Consider the following 24,856-nt stretch of genomic DNA (forward strand, 5'->3'; position numbering starts at 1 on the left):
CCGGGGCTGGTTAGGGTTAGGCTGTGTGTGTGTGTTTGTGTGGGCGGGGGGAGGGGGTTAGGTTTAGATGTAATAAGGGAGGGTTAGGGGGTCAGGAGTAGCTTGCTTCCCAATCCATGTCAGGATTCTAAACAGTGGGATGGCGCGGTCGGTATTCAGACTGCCGGCATCCCGCCCGCAGGCATTTCAGCCCCAACCCTATAGAAGTACATATCAAATTCAATGACAATAATCAGATCACTGGGGATTTATGACCCGATCTATCAAATAATTTATTTATTTATTTTCACAAAAAACATTCAGAATCGGAGTTTCCCTCTTTCTTTCTGCTCTTTTTAAATATTGTCAAAAATTGGAAACGATTTCCACAAGATAGTTCAAATATCTCTTGAGTACATTTAAAAACAGAACCATAAAAGCCTATGGTAACTGTGATCTTATTAAAATATATTAAGCTCCAAAAATCTTTTTGTTATACAGGTAGGTATAATAATATAATGAACACCCTCTTCAGATGATGCAGTACAGGACTCATATGTTGCAATGTAAGGGTTCAGAGGCGAAAAGTTTTTTTTCCCCTTTTTTAAGACCTCCCCTGTGTGTTCATCCCTTCCCCTTTGTGTGCACAGATCATGCTATCTGGGACCTGTTGTTCACTGCAATACGAGGATCTGCAGCCAGCTGGCACCATAGAAACTTAAGGTGAGTAGATTTTATTGTACAATTATAAGCAACAACACAGACTACACATTTGATCACCTTTCCTGACAAATGAGCAGCAAGCTTGTGTAGCACTTTGCAAATAAAACTTTCCAGGGTCATTTTCATATATAAATCAAGCAAGATCATATCTATCAATACTGGAAAATAAATCTCTATAAGGATAATACAGTATTTTTCATTTAGAAATTAATTATATTTGCTTCCCTGTGTGTGTGTGTGTGTGTGTGTGTGTGTGTGTGTGTGTGTGTGTGTGTATATATATATATATATATATTTATTTATTTATTAAACACGTCACTGTACAGTATATTACAAATTGTTACTCATTGGCAGGGTAGGGTAACTACTGTAGCACATTAATCTCCTGATCATATTCCTCCAGTTATTGACTGCAAATATAAGGCAAACTGTTGAATACAGGAACAGATAAGATTAACTTTAAAAAGTTTCTCAGCTAACACCCAAATTTGAATTAAATATAGAATAGTATAATGCAGATTGTATTGCTTATTTAATACTGGATTCATGACTGCAGGCAACACAGTCAGTAGCTGGTATGTTACACAACTTCTATCTTATATTTTTGCTATTTACTAACACTTTAAGCAGTATGTACTGTACTATTACTATTAACATTTTTATGCTATTTTTAATTAATTGCTAATAAAATAATTTATTATCAGAGCTTATAATGTAAATTGTGTTGACATAGGTATTGCTGTGGAGCCCTGAATACTACACTAGCATTTAATTACTGGGGTGGGACAATAGTGACTGAGGTCTTAGTTACTATAGTGTATACAGGGACTGTCACCCTTCTTTAGTTGTAGTCCATCTACTGTATTATAAACATTTCTAACCTGGCTGTAACTACGTTTAAATCTGTGTTCTTTTCATGGAGAATATTTCAATGTATAGATATTTATTATTATTGGTTTTGACTGACTAAGAAGACAGAGTATTTTACTCTGTACACAAAATGTTCATTTATGTTTAATGGCAGAGCTGATAATCATTGCTAATATAGAGACATTAGATCAGTGTTTCCAAGCTCGGTACTCAAGGCATACTAACAGTCCGGGTTTGAAGGATATTCATGCTTGAGCACAGATGTCTGACTCAAAAGGACTGAGGCACTGATTAACTCACCTTTGTCAAGTAGAAAAATGTTGGTCTCTACTTATACTATATATTCTGTTTGCACCTTCTAGGTGCAGTTCATGTTTGGTAGCCCATTGGTACAGTCAGGGAAGCCGACAGCTGTGCCGGGCCCAGGTAATGGTAGAGGGTGTGGCCAATGAATGGAGGTGTGGCTGGCCCCCCTTCTTAGTAAATATAAAAAAATCTTAGGGGGGTGCTGCACGGGGGTTGATGGGCACAGGTGTCGTATGTGGGCGGGTGCGATCGATCACCCTCCCTCTGCACATCATGCAGCCAGGGAGAGAGGAGATTCTGCAGCTGCCTCTCTCCCCAGCACAGCACACAGCAGCGTGTGTGCTGAGCAGGGGAGAGAGGCTGCTGCAGTCACTCCTCTCTCTCACCGTTCCAAGTGCCGGGGCTGTCTGCAATAGGAAAGGGGAGGGGGGGAAGCAGACCCGCCCCCCCCACTAAGCACCACTGGGTACAGTAAGGGCACAAATCACAACGTATATTGGGGGTCATTCCGAGTTGATCGCTAGCTGCCGTCGTTCGCAGCGCAGCGATCAGGCTAAAAATCGGCACTTCTGCGCATGCGTATGGTGCACAGTGCGCTCGCGCAAAGTACTTTCACAAATGCCGATGCAGTTTCACACAAGGTCTAGCGACGCTTTTCAGTTGCACTACTGATCGGTGAGTGATTGACAGGAAAGGGGCGTTTCTGGGAGGTAACTGTCTATTTTCCGGGAGTGTGATGAAAAACGCAGGCGTGTCAGATAAAAACACAGGCATGCCTGGGGAAACGGGGGCGTGGCTGGCCGAACGCAGGGCGTGTTTGTGACGTCAAAACAGGAACTTAATAGACTGGAGTGATCGCAAGGTAGAGTAGGTCTGCAGCTACTCGGAAACTGCTTGAAAAAATTTTGGCACTGTTTTGTGATCCTTTCGTTCGCACTTCTGCTAAGCTAAGATACACTCCCAGAGGGCGGCGGCTTAGCATTTGCACTGCTGCTAAAAGCAGCTAGCGAGCGAACAACTCGGAATGAGGGCCCTTGTTCTAACACACACATGTTCTCTTCTCTAACACACACAATACAGACAGTTCTAATGTCCTCTCAGCCTCATGGCTTATCTATGACATAGCTTAAAGAAGTTATTTTACTGTATGGTCTATAGTATAGTATTGTACAGTACAAGGACACTTTATTACAATACACTAAGCAAGAATTACGCTTGGAATTAAAAGCTGCAACTTTTATGTGTGTCACATTTTATATTTTGCATTTTTTTTATAATTACTTTTTACTCACTAAGTTTGGTAGTGAATAAAATATCGTCCCTAACAGCAAATAATGTAATAGTATGTGAGGCCCCTGTCAGTCTTGGAGGATTATAGTGTCAAATGTATCTCTGCATATATACAGGTTGAGTATCCCTTATCCAAAATGCTTGGGACCAGAGGTATTTTGGATATGGGATTTTTCCGTATTTTGGAATAATTGCATACCATAATGAGATATCATGGTGATGGGACCTAAATCTAAGCACAGAATGCATTTATGTTACATATACACCTTATAAACACAGCCTAAAGGTCATTTTAGCCAATATTTTTCATAACTTTGTGCATTACACAAAGTGTGTCTACATTCACACAATTCATTTATGTTTCATATACACCTTATACACACAGCCTTAAGGTCATTTAATACAATATTTTTAATAACTTTGTGTATTAAACAAAGTTTGTGTACATTGAGCCATCAAAAAACAAAGGTTTCACTATCTCACTCTCACTCAAAAAAGTCCGTATTTCGGAATATTCCGTATTTCGGAATATTTGGATATGGGATACTCAACCTGTATACATATACCAACCAATCATCTAGAACGCAGACCTCATAGTCATGTAGCACCAATCCCAATGATAATAACGGCGAACATCTCACATGTAAAAGACTGTGATTTATTGGTAATAGCACCATTTCTGTGAGAAATCCACTAGATTGGTTTTACCATAGTCACACCATTGCCCGCAGATCCCAGGCACTTACATTAGGGCCAAAGAATATAATATATCTCTATATATATAAAACGCTAACGCTGCTTCTCATCTCTGTGGTGCCGCTGGCGGCCACTGGAGGGTGCCCACTGGAGCTCCATTAGGGACACACACACACACACACACACACACACACACACACACCATATTCTGTACTCCCAACCATATACTGCCCTTATATACATAGTGCACCCCCATACTCTTCCATATAGTGCCCCCTATATAAAGGAGACCCCCTCCTCCATATACTGCTCCTGCCATATACTGCATACTCTGCACCCCCTCCTCAGCAACAAGTTGCAGCAGTAACCAGAAAACGGATGCAGGAGCCAGTGCTGTAACTAGGCATTTTAGCGCTGTGTGCAAGAAACGGCATTGGCTCCCCCCCCCCCATGCAAGATAGGGGCAGTGCGCTCCGCAGACGCGTGAAAAATATATAGGGGCATGGCTTCATGGGGAAGGGGCGTGGCCACAAAATATTACCTATTCATACTACGGGGCACAGTAGTCTCCATTATTTAAATTACGCTGCACAGTAGCGCCACTACACCAGGTAGAGCCCCTTTTTACACATTACGGCAGACAGCGTCCCCGTTTTTACACATTACGGCAGACAGTGTCCCCCTTTTTACACATTACGGCAGAAAGCGTCCCCTTTTTACACTTTACGGCAGACAGTCCCCCTTTTTACACATTACGGAAGACAGTCCCCCTTTTTACACATTACGGCAGACAGCGTCCCCTTTTTTACACATTACGGCAGACAGCGTCCCCCTTTTTACACATTTCGGCAGACAGCGTCCTCTTATTACACATTACGGCAGCCAGCGTCCCTCTTTTTACACACTACGGCAGCCAGTCCCCCTTTTTACACATTGTGGCAGAAGAGAGAGAGAGAGAAAGAAAGAGAGAGATACTTACCATCTCTCCCCGCTGGCAGTCAGGCTCCTCATGCTGGCAGAGATCCCGGGCAGCCGCAGGGGAGAAGGAGGAGGAGGGATGGGGACTGGAGCTGCAGCAGCGCTATGTCATTGGTAGTAGCGCCGCTGCAGCAGCACCCTCTCTTTTCGCATTGGCTGCCCGCCGCTGTGAATGCTGGGATGAGGGAACCGCATCCCAGCATTCACAGCAGCGCCGGGCAGCCAATACAGATGGAGAGGGGACTGCTGCAGCGGCGCTACTACCAATGACATAGCGCTGCTGCGGCTCCAGTCCCCCTCCCTCCTCCTCCTTCTCTGCCTCTGGCGCTGCTGCTCTCCTCCAGCGCGGCGCACGGCACAGAACAGGCGGCTTGTAATGAGTCAATTTGACTCATTACAAGCCGCGGGCCATGCGCTATGTGCCAGGCACACCTGGCACCCAGGTAGTTACGGTGCTGGCATGAACCACCAGACGGTCCCGCAGCACTCAGAGCGGAGGCACTGGGGACACATGGCTACTTACTGGCAGGGGGAGAAGGTGAATCAGTCTGGCAGGAAGGGGTGAGACCTTGTGTGGTGTGAGCAGTGCGGTGATGGGGAAGAGGAGTGGTCAGTGCTGCTGCTGATGAGAGTGAGGAGGCAGATAACCGACTCAGCTGCTTTATATATACTGTACGCTGGTGGAGGGGTGGGGTCCTGTGCTCACCCCTCCCACACCACACACAGGCCATGCACAGACCCTTCTGGTGACTACTGGCCTTCTGCGGGGACTGGTCAGCTTACACATGCCAGCACTGGTGTATATAGGAGGTTATTCAGGTTTGTCAGCAAACCAAAAAAGTAAGCAATTGGGCAAAACCATGTGCACTGCAGGTGGGCAGATGTAACATGTCCATGCAATGTGTTCTTTTGCCCACTGTATTCGTTTCTGCAGCTGCTTTTTTCAGGAATGGCTTTTCCGGGGAATCCTACCTTTTAGGCCAACCTCCGTTAGTCTTCTCCGTACCGTTCTTGTATTGTATAGATTGTGTTTCCTGATAGCGTAAACAAAACTTTAGTACTCCTGATGTTATCACATTCCCACCAACTTCTCTCGCAATTGCGCCATACGAAAGACCATTTTCACATAACACCACAGTCCTGGATCTCTTCCTGGGTGACCAGTCACCACTTTGCCTGGACGACATTGTTGTATTTATTTTTTACACCGTCAATAGCACTAAACAATACACACAAACATCCATCCGTAATTGCCCTTCAGTAACCAACTTTATTCTGCAAAATGAAACCGCCAAACTGACCTTTCCCACCTTTGAACATGACCTTGCACCTGCTCATAAATGGCAGCTGATTGGTCCTCAGAATGACGAATCCGATTGGCTGGTAGTAGCTGTCACTACAATCCGCTTCTTGAATCTCACGCATCTGTGCTTCTTTGACTGACTGAAAGTAGCATAACTGCCCTAGTAATGCAAATATTTGACCTCTGTGTATTGTGTTGAATTCAGCATTAAATTTCCTTTCATTTGATATATGAATCATTGCACTGCGTGAACTGAAACAGTTTTTATAAGCATTCAAAGACCAAAAAGTGTCCACAATTTTGGCCACCACTGTAAAGGGTTTTTACCAATGGCATCACAAGGCGGGTGCGGGGGGTGCGGCCCGCACCCAGGTGTGACTCCTGGAAGGGGTGACACCACACTCTGGGCTCCTCCGCAGTGACAGGAGCCAGGTGCTGCAGTGTGAAAGTATCCTGCAGCACCCGGCTCCTGTCATAGAAGAGGAGCCGACAGCGCACGGAGACTGTCTCCGGGGGCAGCCCAGTACAGCCCAGCATCTCCAGAGATGCAGGGCACGCCCCCAGAGTGATTATCCCGCAAGACCACGCCCTCTTTTTGCAGTGAGCGCGCCTCCGGTGCCCTGGCATATAAAGGGTGCGCACCGGGTGTCACCACACCCAGTGACGCCTCTGGTTTTAACTAGTCTGTAATAGAAAGAAACGGTATGGGCACAAACTATCTGCTGAATCATACTCTCTGGCAACTTAACTTATGAACAACAGGCTATTAACCGTGGCTGGCAAGGATTAATAAGAATATCTGTACTGTCTAAGAGGCCTATTTATTATCATTATTTTTACTAAAATAATGTAAAATAATTAATAAAAAAACTGCTCCAAACCCTTTAATTGTAATTGCACATTTTTTAGTAAGCCACATCGCATTCCCCATACTTATAATGGGAAATGTGATGTGTCCGAATTTACTAAAAAAAATTAAAAAAAAAAAAACACTGCAGTGAGCCCTGTGATAATAACGCCAGCTAAGGTTGGCGATATCACTGGGCAGCATTGCGATCTGCAGCCTTTGCCCAGCTTTCTGTGCCCCCCTGGCAGAGAAAGCTGAGTGAGGACCGGCCTCCAGTGTTCAGCTATGTGTGTCCTATGGACACACAGGCTGATCACTGTTTAAAACAAAAAAGAAAAAGTAACAAAATCCCACATACTTACCAGTCCAGGCAACTGGTGATCGGTGCAGTAAAGTGATGGTACAATGCGGCAGCACACTTTACAGCACCGGGGGTCACAGAAGCAACCAGGATCCGGCACCTGGCAGCCCTGCAGGAGCATCAGTGACCGGCCCCCTGGACTGGTGAGTATATTGACCTGCGGGGGGGTCCACGGCACGGTGGTAGTCACGATGGAGGGGGTTGACCCGGCGGCGGCGGGTAGCGGCGATGGTGGCACATGCGCAGCAGGACATCGGGGTATTTTTATAGAAAAATACCCCGATGATGCTGCGGAGTTTCATCGCGGGAACAGAGCTTGCTCGCATGCTCTGTCCCTACATGCGATAATTGATACATCCCTGCGATGTAATCAATTATCGCACTGCGATTATGGGCAATTTTATCACCTCACATCTGCATCCTTGGATGCCGATGGTGATAAATAGGCCCCTAAGTGTCTGTACTCACTAACCTAATGCTCCCTTATTTTTTTAAATGTTCTATGTAATGGGTGATGACTAGAGACAGACTGGGGCTGTAAATCATTCCTGTCATGTGACTTTGCATGCATATGTTAAGGGAGGCATGTCCATGGCTCATGGGGGGTGCTATGAGTCAGGTGCGCCTAGTCTCGAGGCACACCCCCATCTATCTATATACCGACTGCAGGTAGGGTGGGTGGGCTGAAAAAAGGCAGCTGAGCAGGGAGCTCTGCTCGGCCAGCCCCACTCTCAGTGTGTAACTTATTTTTATGGGATGCATGGGTTATGTATCAAGCAATGAAAAAAAGGGGCAATTAGACCAGTAGAGAAGTTGCCCATAGCAACTCAGCAGCTTCAATGTAGCATTTATCAAGTCTGATTGGCAGAGGACCTTTTTAGAGAGAACCTGTGTGCAGTCTCCAATTGGGTCCCCTCCTCTTCGGCGGCCCTGTAGACTCTGGCATTGTGCCAGAGACTACTGTGCATGCGCCGATCTCTAGGAACATGGCGCCCTTGTCACGTTTCCGGGGATATGCTTACTGCTTATGCGCAAATCAACAGAAAATAGCCGCGGCGGCAATTTTACGAGAGATTTTTGCCGCTGTGCAACTAGTGCTGGGCCGACGAAGACGTTAATATACTTAAATGGGTGCAGGATGTGCGGTGTGTCAGCTACCCTGGACACAGGGGTCCGTGTGCACCGCACACCGTGCACCCGTTATAGATACGCCAGTGCTGATGGGTTACTATGGGCAAATTCTTCACTAGTCCACTCTTTCCACTGCTTAGTACATCACCCCCTATGTTAACGACTATGCAACGAGAATGATGGTGTCAGTGTCCCGACACAGCGGTGGCATGATGACTTTAAACATTCTGGGAAAGCATCATGTTTAAATTTATAATGCCCAGCATGGATAAAATGCTTTAAGTAGCATTACAACTACCGTTTTACGTATACAGGTTGAGTATCCCTTATCCAAAATGCTTGGGACCAGAAGTATTTTGGATATGGGATTTTTCCGTATTTTGGAATAATTGCATACCATAATGAGATATCATGATGATGGGACCTAAATCTAAGCACATAATGCATTTATGTTACATTGACACCTTATACACACAGCCTGAAGGTAATTTTAGCCAATATTTTTTTATAACTTTGTGCATTAAACAAAGTGTGTGTACATTCACACAATTCATTTATGTTTCATATACACCTTATACACACAGCCTGAAGGTCATTTAATACAATATTTTTAATACCTATGTGTATTAAACAAAGTTTGTGTACATTAAGCCATCAAAAAACAAAGGTTTCACTATTTCACTCTCAGTCAAAAATGTCCGTATTTCGGAATATTCCGTATTTCGGAATATTTGGATATGGGATACTCAACCTGTATTATGGTGTTGCCAATGTTGCATGAAGGTTCGTTTGTCATCTGTAGCATCAGCTGATGTGCGATGTGTTACATCCTTGAGGGGATGTTTGTATATCTGACACTACCCTAGATAACAGCATGTAAAAACAATGTAACTTTCTAAACCACAGAATAACAACCACTTTATTGCATTTGTACACGGCTTCACTCGCGTGGATGTCTGTTGCTCAACGGAACTTATTTTACAAAGACAGTAGTGCCATCCAATATTGTGATGTATATTTTATATTGTACACACTGATCACAAAATGTCTTTGTAAACAATGGACCTAATTCAGGTTGGAACACAGTCACGATCCAACCAGAATTTCTGCGTTCGCCCGGTGGGCGCATGCGCAGGGCCCGTCTGCAATGCTCCGTTTCCAAGGCGGAGACAGAGCATTGCGGGGGCAGCGGCTTCCAAATGGGGGCTTGGCGGCAGCGTTATCAGGATGGCAGCGTGACATCCCATGCAGCTGCTATGATCAAAAAGATGGCGGCGGGCCTCCTGCCGTTGCGGCCAGGTTGCACCGGCAGCAGGCTTCCCCGCTCATTTCTGCGACCACGCACTAATTGCGGTGCAATCGCAATTAGTGCTGGCCACAGATGGGGGGCGGCGATTAGCATGCCCTGCGATGGGTGGCTCCCAGCATGAGAGTCAAATGATTAAAAATTCTGCTAAAAAGCAGAATTTGCAATCCTTACTGAATAGGGGGGGGGGGGGGTGATTCAGACCTGATCGCTGGGCTGCTAACTTTGCTGTCCTGCGTTCAGATAGTCGCCGCCTCCAGGGAAAGAGAATAACTTCGCTGTGCAAGTTTGCGATCCCATGCGTACGCCGAGCTGCAAAAATCCACTGTGTGCAGTCTCTGCGCAGCCCAGGACTTACTCCTCCAGTGTGATGAGAACAGGCTGATCGGGGCCGGAGCTGATGTCAGACACCCTCCCTGAAAACACCTGGACACGCCTGCATTTTTCCGGACACTCCCAACAAATGCTCAGTTACCAACCACAAACGGCTTCCTCCTGTCAATCACCTTGTGTACGCCCGTGCAATCTGATTTTTCTCACCCCTTTGTTGTTGTCCGACGTGCGTGCACATGTGCAGTTAGTACCTGATCGCCCGCTGTGCGAAAATGCACAGCAGCGATCGGTAATGAATCAGGCCCAGGGTCCAATATTTGCAGTTTTTTCTTCAAGGATTAGCACAAAAAGATGCTTGGGGCTACTAACTGGTGAGCAAGCCACATAAAGCTGCCCATGGGAGAAGCAGCTGGTCCTGAGATCTACACTTGCAGCCCTGAGTGTTTGCCCCTTTGACTTGGTGATCACCATAGTGAAGCAGATGCTTACAGGAAACTGCAGGTGCTTGAATTGAAAAGGAAAATTGTTGGGGATAAGGGCTTTATGTTGTATAAACACAGTCTCACCTGCGCCACATCCCGTTGTGGGATGCCTCCATTAGGTTCCTCTGCAGAGCAGTTATTTCAAGTTGGGATTCATTGCATAACTAGGACAAAGTAAAGTTCCACAGAAGCATTATCGGAATACCAACTTTTAGTGCACTGAGTTTCAAGCGTCATATTTGTCCTTTATTGCTCCCCTTTCTGATGTCCAGTGCCAGATTAAACCCTGTGGAGGCCCCTAGGCAGCTGAAACCTCGTGGCCCACCTCGCAAATGATGTCTTAATATATTTTTAATGTTAATAATCAACAGTCTACGACAGTGGTTCTCAAACTGTGTGCCGTGGCATCCTGGGGTGCCTCGGGACAATTGCAGTGGTGCCTTGTATTGGTGGTCCAGGACCAATTATAATTATTTATGGTCTATGCAATCGGCAAAACCAGTACTGGTGGCTTCCAAGTTCCAATCATAAATTATGTGGACAACCAGAAGCGAATCCAGTCCCTCACTACATAACTAAGCCTAAGGATGACAAATAAACACAATTTAATTAATGTAATATTTTTTTCTAAATTTATTAATAAGAATCTTTTGGCCTAGGGGTGCCGTGACGAAAATTCTGATACTTTAGGGCGCCGTGATTCAAAAAAGTTTGCGAACCACTGGTCTACGATCTGGAAACTGTAATGTGAATCTGATGTCTGTGGTTTATGTACTTTATGTTGTTAATGGGTACATTACATTAATACAGTATTTTCCCTATAGAGTCTTATATGTAAAGTTTTTGTTTCTTGAGTTCATTTTTTCTATCTTTTGGAAACATTTAAAGAAAGCTTGAGTTTCATTTTCTTTCAAGATCAAATTAATATTAATTTGATCCTCTGTTGTGGGGCCCCTAAAAGATGTGGAGCCCATAGAGCAGTGCCTACTCTGACTATATGGTAATCTGGCACTGCTGATGTCACATCAAAACCATACGAACCTCAGTTTCTTTCTAGGTCACTAATACCCCTTTCAATACGAGTTGCTGCATAGTTTGAATGGGTCCAGCCCAGTTGAAATAGCCCGGGTTGAGTGACCCAGTATTCCAACCCGGGTAACGAGCAAGGTTGAACACGGTCTCAACCCGGCTCGTGGTTTGACCCAACACCTGTTCACACCACAGGAAGAGGTGGCGATTGGATTCGTTAAGAGTTGTGATTATAAGACCCCACCAGCCTCTCCTTTTGTCAAATATTCAATATTAGTGTGCATTTAACATAACTCTAATGTATTTTGTCACATCCAAAAATTTGGCTCTGTAAGTATTGCAGCACAGTTGTAGCATAATGTGACGTATGACTATTTTCAGGTTGCATATACAACAAATAGAAAACATAAGTACTTTATAAACACTGAATGAATCCAAATATTATACAGAATTGCATGACTAACTTAATAGAGTAGTCAAAATAGTCATGAGGAAACATCCAAACAACATTTTCACAATTTCTCAAACTGCAAATTGACACATACAGTAAACCACAAAAAACATTCTTTTCCTTCCACATCCCCCTTTCCTGTAGCTCTATGTCTGTCTAGTGTATTGCATTTACATTTGGTGAAGCTATTTTCATTTTTTTAACAACATCACCACCCAGTGGACCACTTATGAAAAGTTGTGTAATACAAACATATAATGGGCAGTTTAAATATTTTTATGAATTAATATTTGTATACTGTATATACAGTAAGTACATTTAGCTATAAACCTATCTCTCTCTTTCCCTCAATACTGTATCTATCATTCTACCTTTACTAGCACTGTATTTTGGACTCATTATTATCCGGCTCACTAGTTATTGTTTCCAACATTGTAGGTTTGTCTCCCCTGTCTCTCATCTCTGTCACCATTATCCATATCTCCGTTTCTCATCTCTACTCCTATTTCTCATCTCTATCCTCCCCATCCCCTTCTCTCTGTCTCTCATCTCTGTACCCCTGTCACGGCACAGCGGAAATCGTGGTTTACTTACTGGATCTGGCAGTTTTGGTCGCCAGGTATGGCTGGTTCTCCTCAATGGACGAGTGGTCGGCAGCACCCGCAGCACTACTTCCACTACTGGCTTCTCTTGCTTCTGGTTAAGAACAGGCGGCTGCGGCTCCCATAAGGATGTGGGTGACACTCTGTTCTAGATTTAAAGGGGAAGGGGTGCCAAATGTGATGGCACAGTTGGCACCAGTTTCAACTCTCATTCCTATAAAAGTCAGTCTCTGAGCACACAGTGCTGGATTATAGGCTTTCACACTGAACTCCAGCGTTCCAACCTAGGGGGTCATTCAGATCTGATAACTGGGCTGCGTTTTTTGCTGTCCTGCGATCAGATAGTCGCCGCCTACAGGGGGAGTGTATTTTAGCTTGGCAAGTGTGCGATCGCATGTGTACCTGAGCTGTTTGTGCATTCTTTGCGCAGCCCAGGACTTACTCTACCAGTGCAATTGAATCCTGCTGATCGGGGCCGGAGCTGAGGCCAGACACCCTCCCTGAAAACACTTGAGCCCACCTGCGTTTTTCCGGACACTCCCTGAAAATGGTCAGTTGCCACCCACAAACTCCCCCTTCCTGTCAATACCCTTGCTAACGCCCGTGCTAATGGATCCTTGGCACCACCCCATCGCTGACCAGTGATCCCCGTTGTAGCTGTCCGATGCACCTGGGCATCATGGCTCAGACGCATGCGCAGTTCAGATCTGATCACCTGCTGTGTGAAAACGCACAGCAGCAATCAGATCTAATTGACCCCCTTAGTGCTTTCCTGTGCAAATTCCAGCACGTACTGTCATCCCCATGTATAGTTCAAGTTCCCTGCTACTACTGTGTCCTGTTTCCCATATCCTACCACCTTTGTGTTCTGTTCCCGGTTTCTGTCTCCATTCCTGTGTTTTCTATCTATCTTGGTGACTCCTCCTCTACACACTTTATGGCAACTTACCAGTGCCAAAAACCAGTGCACACCAGCCTTGTACTTAGGAACCCAAACAGAGGGCCGCGAGCTGAATGTCTAGAGTGTCATGGCCAGCGGGAGTATCACCGCCGGGAGCCAGCACTTACCGGTCCGGACGCTGTGGTTGCTTCCCCGGCAGCGCTGCGGTGGGCAGAAGCGGCTGGCAGGAGTGTCAGCTGGTGAGCGGCTGATTTCCGGGAGGAGGGTGGGGGCAGCAGGCGAGAGCTCCATGCGGCTAAGAGTCCCGGCGGCTCTGGGTGATGGGCGCCACCATCTTGGTTCTGCACATGACTTGTGGGGACCAATCGGAGGCCTGTGTCAGGTAATTTCGGCTGCACCAATCCCAGCAGGGCACAGGGTATTTCTGGGAGCATTCTGGGGCATTCTGACGCCAGTGCAACGTTTCACACAATCTAGTCTGCATGCTAGTGCTCTGTGCTCCCAGTTTCCAAAGTGTTCTCTTGCCCCTGGTTTCTATTGTTAATTGCAGCTCTGTGTTTTACAGTCTCCGTCTGTCTAAGCTCACATGCTCCCAGTCCTGTACCTGCACCATGTAAGTCCAACCGCTGATGCCGCTCCGCTACAGCTATCTCCGTCACCGCTCCGGTCTGTGAGGGGGTGGTGTGGCTCCAGATCGCGGTATACCAGTGTCCCAGGTTCTCCAGGTATTCTCCTTCAAATCATCAGTACCCGTGTCAGTCTACTTCCTTCATTATCCGCGTCTTCAAGTCATTAGTGCTTCATGCGAAGGAACTTTATACAACCAGCCCGATTCCATCCCAGAGAGACCGTCTCCCAATCAGAACTCAGTTCAGAGGTCCCACTTGCAGCTGTCATGTCAGGGGTATCTATGAGCTTTAACCCTTCAGGTCACTTCCATCCCGGAGAGTCCACCTCCCAACCGCAACCCAGCCTGGAACCACCAGTCACAGCTAGAACTTTACTGACACAGAGCACTGAAGCCCAAATCCCCTTGTGGAGGTCCCTGGTGAAAACAACCAGTGTGCTAGACTCTGTGCATCTGCTTTGGGTCTCAGCCAATCCAAAAGTATGGCTCTCTATTATACAGTATTCATGCATCCCTTTGTTTGCAACACCCCCTCATGCCAATCTCACTTTCAATCATTTTGCCTCCTCGTCTATCATCTCTGTCCCTCTCACCCCTATCTGTCTGTCTTTTTCTCTGTATTCCTTGACCCCATCTTCCTGTCTCTTATCCTCTTTCCCCTAGCCTCTTCATGTCTTACCTCTTTGACCCATTTACCCCTATCTCCTTGCCTTTCATCTCTTTCTCCTGTCTACCTGTCTCTCTACTCTGCCTCCCTTTTCGCTCTTTCTCATTTCCAACCCACAGTCTCTGTGTCTATCATCCCTGACCCTTGGTCTATGTATCTCTTATCTCTGTTACATTTACCCTCTCCTGTTTCTCTGTCTCTTTTTTTCTGTCCCAGGTCTTATTTCTATCCTCATATTGCCACCTACCTGTCTCTTATCTCTGTCCTCCAGTCTGTCATCTCTGCCCCTTCACCCTCCATCTCCCTTTCTCTCATCTCCTGTCTCTCATATCTGACCTACATCTCCCTATCTCTCATCTCGGCCCCCTGTCTCCCATCTCATCCCATCTTCCTGTCTCTTGCCATCTTGCCTTCCACCCTCTCCCTATCTCTCATCTCTTTCTCCCTCAACCACTTATCTCTCCTTGCCTCTCATCTCTGACCCTTGTCTCACTAGATCTTTTTTCTGCCCCCAGCTCCTTGTCTCTCATTTCTGACTTGAAGTCTCTGTGTCTCTTATCCCTGACCCCTGGCCTATCACTCATCTCTGCTCCATCTTCCTGTCTCTCGTCTCTGTGTCTTGATCACCCTCTTTTTTCCCTGTCTCTCATCTCTGTACCCCTCACATACCATCTCTAAGTCTCTTATTTCCATCCTCCTCATGTATCTCATGTCTGTCTCACTCAATTCCATGTCTCCCTTTCTTTCATCTCTGTCCCCCTCATAATCATCTACCTGTCTTTTATCTATGTCCCTCTCACCTTTGTCTACCTGTCTCATCTCTTACCACCCACCCTCTCCATGCTCTCCTTTCTGTCCCCTCATCCCAATCTCCCTGTCTCTCATCTCTTCCTTCCTCCATTATTCTTGACTCTTACCTCTGCCCCCCAGATTTCTGTCTCTCATCTCTGTCCCCCTCACTAACCATCTCCCTGTCTCCTATCTCTGCCTCTTCACCCATCTGTCTCTTATCTCTGTCTTCCTCATTTCCCTTGTCTCCTGTATCTGCCCGTTCCAATTAATTGTTTCTCATGTCTGTCCCCTTCACCTCTACCCCATTTCCCTGTCTTTCATTATTCTCCCTTTATCTCCCTTCATGACTCTTTTTAAAAAGAGGGAAGGTAATAAGAGGGATGAAGCAATTCAAACAGCAAAGTGTTTACAATACTGCAAGATGCTAGCTCCCCTTCATTCCCACTGTTAATTATTTTGATGGGTTTTTAGTTTTTACTGCTGGTCAAGCATACTTAAAACAGCACAGGAAACTTCTCATGTGATTGATCTTCAGAAATGTTAAGGCAGGTGGGTAAACTGGTGAGTGGGACTGGGTTTCTGAGTGCGGGTGGCCAGAGAAACAAGTTTAATCTGTTTCAGGGGGCGAGAAGCAGGTACACATGCAAGCAGTAAGGAGGCATGCAAGTGGTGGGTAGGCATGCAAGCGGTGGGTAGGCAGTGGTGCATAAGACTCCTTTTAGTTGCAGTGAGTAAGGTCACACCACCAGGTTAGGCCATGTGTATAGTGTCCAGCGCGGTTGTTCTAGGCTGGCACCGTACACAATTATACCACAGCTATAATCGATTGATTTTATTAGATCCGAGAAAACTCTATTAAACATTTAAAAAAATAAAACTTGATTTAAAAAAAATCTCTCCAAAAGTGTTGTTCAATAAAGTATTACACAAAAAAAAAAATCATCCTTTCTGCTTTTCTACATATGCAGCTACGAGGATCAGAGTACTACACTGCAAGTGCTTCATAGGACATTGTACCTATAGACAATCACAAGATGTGAGTACACCCACATTATATGTACAGTATTAATCTGAACATTTGTGACAATATAATCCCATTTGGTACGTCATGTTTATTAACCTTTCGCCATCACCTCTTTAGATTAAGCCACATAACAATTGCCCACGGACTACTAAGGGCTAACTGTTAGGAATCAGGTCAAACCCAAATTGCAGTGTTATCCGGTCAATTGGACCTTATTCGGGTTGGATCGCAATCGGTGAGGGGGGCATGATCCGGATGGCTGCGTGAAGTCACATGCAGCTGCTCCGATCAAAAAGATGGCGGTGGGCCTCTTGCCGACGCTGCGCCAGCAGGAGGCATGCACAATTTTTGCGAACATGCTGAAATTATAGTGCGACCGCAATTTGAGCGCATCGCAGAGGGGAAGGGGGGGGGGGGGCGGTGGTTAGCATGCTGTGCAGCCTTGCCCTGCTATGGGCGTCCCCCAGCATGTGAGCAAAAGGATTGCAAATTCTGCTATAAAGCAGAATTTGCAATCCTTACTGAATAGGGTCCAATTATTTACAGTAAGAAGATAGACAGTCAATAGGTCGACCCCAAATGGTCGACATGCAAGGTAACAAGGTCAAAAGGTCGACATGGAAAAGGTAGATGCAATGTAATAAGCAGGTTCTGTGGCAAACAAGGAACATCCAGATATGGGGGCAAATTCAGGTTGGATCGCAAATTGCGATCCAACCGGAATTATTGCGGAGGGGCCACGGGCGCATGCGCAGCAGACCGTACTGCGCATGCATCTGCATTTTCTGCGGGGGGCCGCAGAAAATGCGATCGCCTCTGCCTGTCAATCAGGCAGAGGCGGTCGCGGGGCGGCAATGCTCCGTTTCCAGGGAGGAGACATAGCATTGTGGGGGCGGTGTGTTCCGATCGGTGGGGAGTGCGGGGCGAACGGGGGCATGTTGGGAGCGTGGTCGTGGCGGCTGCATGATGTCACACGCAGCCGCCACGACAGGTAAGATGGCGCCGGGAATCTTGCGGCCGCAGGCAGGAGTCATCCTTAATTGCTGATGACAAGCAGAAATTGCGAGATGATCGCAATCTCTGCTTGTTGCAGGGGGGGAGGCGCTGGTCAGCATGCTGGGCAAAAGGATAGCAAATTCTGCTGATTGGCAGCATTTACTATCCTTACTGAATTGGCCGCAGGATTCCAAATAAGAAACTGTGAACAGACTCCAACATGATCCCAACCAGAAGAAGTCAAACGACCTTGGGCACAACACGATATTAACCAAATGCAAGTTAATTAAATAAAATCTGATTTCATTAAATTCTGACATGCAGGTCCTATATAGTCAAGACAGGCATGAAACAATTGTATATACATGCAAATCACAAATTTGCACATTCAGTAAAATAAAATACAACTGACATGAAATATATGCAGTACATTCAATGGGACAGTCGCTGAGCCTTTTGCTGCACCTATTAGTGCTGTTACTAATACCCCTTTCAGACATCATATCCGGGAAATTGTCAGGTCCAGCACGCCGGCAAATTCCCTGGTCTCAACTCAGTGACTCTGGATGGGATCATTCATTGCATTCAGACCTACCTAGTTCCTGGTTGATGCGCATTCAAGCACAAATACCTGGTATTGTGATGTAGGTCTGAAAAAGGTTTAAATTAGAGATGAGCAGGTTCGGTTCCCAGAGAACCGAATCCCCCCGAACTTCAGTGACCGAGCCCAGATCCGTGTCTGGCTCGGGACTTCCCGCCAGACTCGGGAACTAGAACGAGGCAAAATGTCATCATCCCGCTGTCGGATTCTCGCAGGTTTTGGATTCCATATAAACAGCCGCGCATCATTGCCATTTTCTCTCCGGACGTGGAGAGTGAGGGAGACAGACCTCGGTCTCTCTGTGGGTGGTGGCGTCAGGTGAGGTCAGTGTGTGCTCTGTTGGGGTGTTGCTCCTTAGCCTGTAGTGTACCTGTGCTGTTAGGGGTGCTGTCCTGGCTGTCACTGGTGTTTTATGTGCTGTTAGGGGTGCTGCAGCTGTACATGGGTTTTGCTTTCCTGGCTGTCACTGAGTTGTGCAGGGGGCAGGGGCACTGTACTCCTGTATGCTGTAAAAATTCAGGGGTGCAGCTGCTGTTAAAATAAAACCACACTGGTCCTGTATGCTATAAAAATACAGGGGTGCAGGCCCAATCTTGTATGCTGTAAAAATTCAGGTGTGCTTCTGTTGTTAACCTTCATGACATTTTTTTGTTATTATAATTTAATTGACTCAGATTTTATTTAATTAATTTGCATTTGGATAATATCTTATTGGGCCCAAGGTCCTTTTGACTTCTTTAGCTTTTTTAAAAAATATCTGATTAGAGTTTTATAGACCAAGGACAGCACTATATTCCCACATTCCACCTATAACCACTTACCTACACCCCACCTGTGAAAAGGGGGCACAGAGCACAGTAGATTATTTCCATGATTCCAAACATGAAACTGTGAGCAGGATAGAAATCTCTTAGCAATGATTTCAGACAAGAGTTCATCAGACTTCAGTCTTTCTCAGAATGTTTCAGAATGTCCTCAGAATATCACCAGCTCAGTGCATTGAGTGAATGGAAGCTATAAGGGGCTAAATGCCCCAACTGACTAACTCACTGTTATGAAACACCCCAGCATGTGAATGAGACCCCTAAAGCCTCCTACTGACATCTTCTGCCAATAACAACAACCCATTGTTCTCATAGAGTTTTATACACTCACCAGTACTTAGGCAGTCAGCTGGACCTAAATTTAGGCAGTAGGGGCTCATTCAATGCAAGGGTGATCACAAAGTATTGACGGGTGTAAATAAAAATACACTGAAAGAGTAGAGGTAGTTTCCAGAACCAACATAAGTTGGATTAATTGCAGGCTAGAGCACCAGGATTGCACATGGGTTAAAAGCAGACAATTATCCATAACTACAAGACTTGTGATAATGGCGGCAACTCAGAATCCATACAGTATGTAACCTGAATACCTTTCAGCAATAATAGCAGCATAAAGTCCAGCACAGCATACTCTTGAATAGCAGAGGTACTAATACTGTAGTTCAAGATTGTAATCAGCAGAATGGTAATCACTGAGTAAGCATGGCCACATACATTATGGCTTTGCAGTTGCTAATCAGCATAGATGGCATTCACTGTGTAGAAACAGTATTTATTGCAGTTAGTAGATACTAAAATAAAGTTCCATGAGAACATAGTAACTAGAAACAAAAATGGTAGGCATATGCAGAGCAGGAGACCAGAACAACGATACACATTGAACAAACCAGGCAGCAGCACTAAGGTTTAAGCTATCACCGGCATTGGAGGTGCCGCACTGCCTAGGTGATAACAAAGAAAAGAACCAATCAGCAGCTATGGAGAGGACCAGCCTCTCTAATGACATATTCACATCAGCTGCGCGAATGTATGTACAGCCAAGCTGTCAAGTTAATCTAGACCCAGAAAGCCCTGCAGCCACCCAGCGTCTTGGTCGCTCAGCAACAGGTAGGACCTGCGGCCCATGCGGCAGAGTGACGCAGCGTCCCGGCTGCCAAGCAACAGCTGGAACCCGCTGACCTAATGACCCATACTGGAGACTGATCCCTGAATGATCACCAATGGTTACACCCATAAGAAATGTATCAGGGCAGTACGGATGGTGTAATGGTTAGCATTACTGCCTCACAGCACTGAGGTCATGGGTTCAATTCCCACCATGGCCCTAACTTGTGTGGGTTTCCTCCGGGTACTCCGGTTTCCTCCCACATTCCAAAAATATACTGGTAGGTTAATTGGCTCCCAACAAAATTAACCCTAGCGTGAGCGTGTACATGTGATAGGGAATATAGAGTGTAAGCTCCACTGGGGCAGGGACTGATGTGAATGGGCAAATATTCTCTGTACAGCGCTGCGGAATATGTGTGCGCTATATAAATAACTGGTAATAATAATAATAATAATAATAGGTAACCATGGCATTGCAATGCACACCACAAAGGGGCTGTACAGCACATAGAGCCTGATGACTATTTATGGGCCGCACTGTCCCGGATCATACGGGTTCTAACATTAATGCCATCTGAACACAGTGTGAGCTACTGGGACCAAGTGAAGATGAATGTTTTTGCTAGAATTTAGCAATATTGTATTCCTGGGTCACAAGCTCTTCCAGTGAATGTTGGGAAGCAAAATTATAGCTAGAATTGGACAATTTAGGAGCCCCCCCCCCCCCCCCCCCATAGGGGCTGCTTTTGTGATCGGAATTGGAGGAACTGCAGCAGATAACTCCAATATTTACTGCAGTTCTTCTTGTGTATCCAGGGGATGCATAAATTGTGTGAGTATTCACCAAAAATTATTATTTTTCAGAGGATTTTCCACAAAATGTTTTCATAAATATGCTCCTAACGGTGCTTTATAAATGAGGTTCACAGTCCAGGAAAATGTGCTGAGCAGGAGTAATAATAAGTACAGAGTGAGGTAGTGGCCAAAAATTAGAGAGCATTCAGCTTGTCAGGGAACATTAGATAAATTGACAGTAGATAAAATCGGAACACAGGATCAGACTGGATCTGCAGTAGGATGCCAACAAGAAATCAGAAAACTATAAACATCATCTGATCAGGTCATTTTAGTAGAAACTTTTTTAGTTCCACCAGGACAATACACAAAACTGAAGGGTCTATGGCCCTCATTCCGCGTTGATCGCTCGCTACAGATTTTCGCAGCGCAGCGATCATGGCTAATCTGCGTATGCACCGCCATGCGCACGCGCGTCATACGGGTACAATGAACATTGTGGTTTTGCACAGGGTCTAGCAACGCTTTCAGTCGCACTGGCAGACGCAAGGAGATTGACAGGAAGTGGGTGTTTCTGGGTGGCAACTGACCGTTTTCTGGGAGTGTTTGGAAAAATGCAGGCGTGGCCAGGCGTTTGCTGGGCGGGTATATGACGTCATTACTGTGTCACTCGTCGCAGCAATCATCGCACAGAATAAGTAACTACAGGGCTGGTCTTGTTCTTCACAAAATGTGTTTGCAGGCGCTCTGCTGCAAAGGCGTTCGCACTCCTGCTATGCTAAAATACACTCCCCTGTGGGCGGCGACTACGCGTTTGCATGACTGCTAAAACTAGCTAGCGAGCGATCAACTCGGAATGAGGGCCAGTAAACGTTATAATAACCATGTCATGTAGCAACTTTATCTAGAAAACTGATGTTTTTGAAACTGTATGAATATGAAGTTTAATCTCACACTTTTGTTGAATTATCTTTGCAGAACTGCTTCCTCTTTCTTCACCCTCAAAAAAATGGACAACACTACAAATTTCTATTTGACACCAAATACCACCAAACGAGTGTGGGGCGTTACTGCAAATATCTATGACAACACTATTGAAAATCCCACGTATATGGATTACGAAGATGTCTCAGACAATGCAGGAATCTCTGTCCTTCATGTTTTCTCTATGGTGATCTACTCTTTGGCTTTTCTACTGGGGACAACAGGAAATGGCCTGGTCATCTGGTTCAGTGTCTTCCGGATGAAAAAGACAGTCAACGTCATGTGGTTCTTAAATCTGGCGATAGCTGATTTTATCTTCACATTTTTTCTCCCCTTGAGCGTTGTCTACATTGCTCTTGGTTTTCATTGGCCCTTTGGAAGATTTATTTGCAAGTTGAACAGTACAGTTGCCTTTCTCAATCTATTTGCCAGCGTCTTCTTGCTCACCGTTATCAGTATAGATCGCTGTATTTCTGTCATTTTTCCTGTTTGGTGTCAGAACCATCGAACCCCAAGACTGGCTTCCATTGTTGTCCTGTGTGTTTGGATCTTGGCTTTTATTTTCAGTTTACCTTACTTTATATTTAGAGATACCTTTCTACACAATGGGAGAGTGTTCTGTTTTAACAACTTTGCTGAGGATGAAGGAGACCTGTTTATATCAAGACATAGGGACACTGTGATAATGAGATTCATTGTAGGCTTTGCTATTCCTTTCTCCATCATTATATTATGTTACACGGTGCTTGTACTACGTATCCAAAGAAATCACATTACCACATCTACCAAGCCATTCAAAATTATTGTAGCTGTCATCATTTCATTCTTTGTCTGCTGGTTTCCTTATCATGTCTTTTCCTTCCTTGAATGGTCTGCAAGCTATGGGGCAGATCTCAGTGATGTGCTACAAGTTGGAATTCCACTTACCTCCAGCCTGGCATTCATTAACAGCTGCGTTAATCCTTTTCTCTATGTCTTCATTGGTCGAGATTTCAAGGATAAATTCTGGACATCTTTCCAGTCTATATTTGAGAGAGCTTTCACTGAGGATTCTCTGCAAGCAGATTTACAGTCTAAGAGCAAGTCTACCTCTGACTCTCAGCTGGTCTAAGATGAAACCAGAGGATACTGTAGGTAATTACCCACAGCACAGAGCTTTATTCCATCATTTTTTTATGTACTGTACATATTTTTTCCAAGATAGCTGCATCCAGTTATAATTTCCTCTTTTATCCAAGACTACCTTATCTGCCTGAAATGTTTCACAATTACCTCTGTGTTGATATTTCAGCAAATTATCAGTGAGATTTAAAGCAACATTTTTATGTAAGGTTAAACAAACCTGATTTAATACATTGGCATCAGCAATAAGACTCTCCCCTAGTCTCCAAAACTTCAAGCGTTCCCCCAAAAACTCACCTCTTCAGGCTGGCTTATCACATTCCAGAACCACTCACTCAACCTTCATAAGCTTTTCTATCCAGTTACATCCCATCTATACAGTCCACACATATCCTCACATATTTTCTCTCTTCACTCTCCCATCCTCCTGACCCCTGGCCAACATCACTGAGTGACCTTATCAAACAGCCCACCAAGAACCTTTGAAATCTGGTGGACAATTATGCAATAGATAGCACCTATCCTTGTGTATCAATGCCTATTTCCCAATAGATTGTAAAGCTTATGAGCAGGGCCTTCCTACCTCTATGACTGTTTGTTATTACCCAGTTTTGTTTTATTATTTTTGTTTCCAATTGTAAAGTGCAATGGAATTTGCTGCGCTACATAAGAAACTGTTAATAAATAAATAAATAAATAAAAAGTATAGGTAACTTTGTGGAGCTGGGTTGGAACTAGAGCTTTGGTCTCATACTGTGTATTTCCAATAACATACAACAAATGACTTTTACTAACTGAGCTGTCTTTTTAAGCCCCCCCTTCTCCAGCACACAAAAAAATAAAGAAAAAGACAGTCAACAAAAAAAAGTAAACAGCATATTTATTGGCTGGCAGGACAAGTAGAGATGATCTGATAGAGAGACAGTTTTCTCCCCTTGCACACAGGTGTTTGTTGTCCCGCTGCTTTCCCTTCCACAATCAATGAGTGCTGAAAAGGTAAAAGGAGGAGCTGGATGAGAGACAGATTTGTGGTAGCAGCATACGTCTCCTTGCCCTACGGTGTTTACAGCTGAGGAACAATTCTCGTTTCCAATTTCATGGAACAAATGGATATTTTGAAGAAATATATCAAAGCTTAGATACAAATGTTCTAATTAGCAAGATTTTCTAACTCTTAATGGGCGGGATGTATTAAAATACATCGCCGCCCCTCGTCGCCCACTGCAGTGATGCTAATCGAATATGTACTAACATATGCGATTAACATCGCAATGCGTTATCAAAGACACCCCCCCCCCCCCCCCCCCGCGATACCTGTGAGAAGTTGAGCAGGGGTCCTCCATCACCTCCCAGGGATTTCTGTCACCTCCCTGCCCCGGGAGGTGACATCAGAAGTCAGTCCTGGGCTCCTCCCTGCAGCGGGAAGGACCTCCGGCTGTGTTTCTGGGAGAGGAGGAGTTTGGGTTCCGGGACCACGGTCTGCCTGCACACAGGTATGCCGGTGTGGTGGGTGGCGCGGGGCGGTGGAGGTGGCGGGATGTTGAAGCGGGATGCGGTAATAAGCCCATGGGCTTCTATAGGGTATCAACATAAAAAGATGGTGATACCCTCTGCATCATTAAGCAGGCGATCGGGAGTTAGTACATTTGAAAATGCGTTAAAAGACCTGAAAACGGGGGTTTTACTGCATTTTTTTCTTTAGTACATTCCGCCAAATGTATTAGATCA

General features: G+C 45.3%; 1 protein-coding gene and 1 long non-coding RNA gene across 6 annotated transcripts in view; one reads left to right on the forward strand and one right to left on the reverse strand.

The window, feature by feature from the left end:
- LOC134966060 (uncharacterized) overlaps positions 1 to 24,856 on the reverse strand; it is a 173,113-nt gene that overhangs the window by 122,459 nt on the left and 25,798 nt on the right. For 2 of the 5 annotated variants that reach the window (XR_010188576.1, XR_010188577.1), the window contains one exon: positions 23,992 to 24,116. The exons of the other annotated variants lie outside the window; for them this stretch is intronic. This is a non-coding gene — a long non-coding RNA (uncharacterized LOC134966060). Of the gene's footprint in view, positions 1 to 23,991; positions 24,117 to 24,856 lie in introns of those variants that run through there. 5 annotated transcript variants of the gene reach the window in all.
- On the forward strand, positions 627 to 23,834 carry LOC134966058 (chemerin-like receptor 2). The gene is made up of 3 exons (XM_063942521.1): positions 627 to 702; positions 16,644 to 16,711; positions 22,001 to 23,834. Exon 3 carries the CDS (start codon positions 22,032 to 22,034, stop codon positions 23,115 to 23,117), a length of 1,086 nt encoding a protein of 361 aa, XP_063798591.1. The 5' UTR covers positions 627 to 702; positions 16,644 to 16,711; positions 22,001 to 22,031; the 3' UTR covers positions 23,118 to 23,834.

Source organism: Pseudophryne corroboree, chromosome 10 (genome assembly GCF_028390025.1).
Source record: "Pseudophryne corroboree isolate aPseCor3 chromosome 10, aPseCor3.hap2, whole genome shotgun sequence".
In the NCBI taxonomy this organism is placed as follows: domain Eukaryota; kingdom Metazoa; phylum Chordata; class Amphibia; order Anura; family Myobatrachidae; genus Pseudophryne; species Pseudophryne corroboree.

Coding starts and splice junctions, on each gene's coding strand:
- LOC134966058 (XM_063942521.1), top strand. CDS start 22,032: ATGGACAACACTACAAATTTCTATTTGACACCAAATACCACCAAACGA.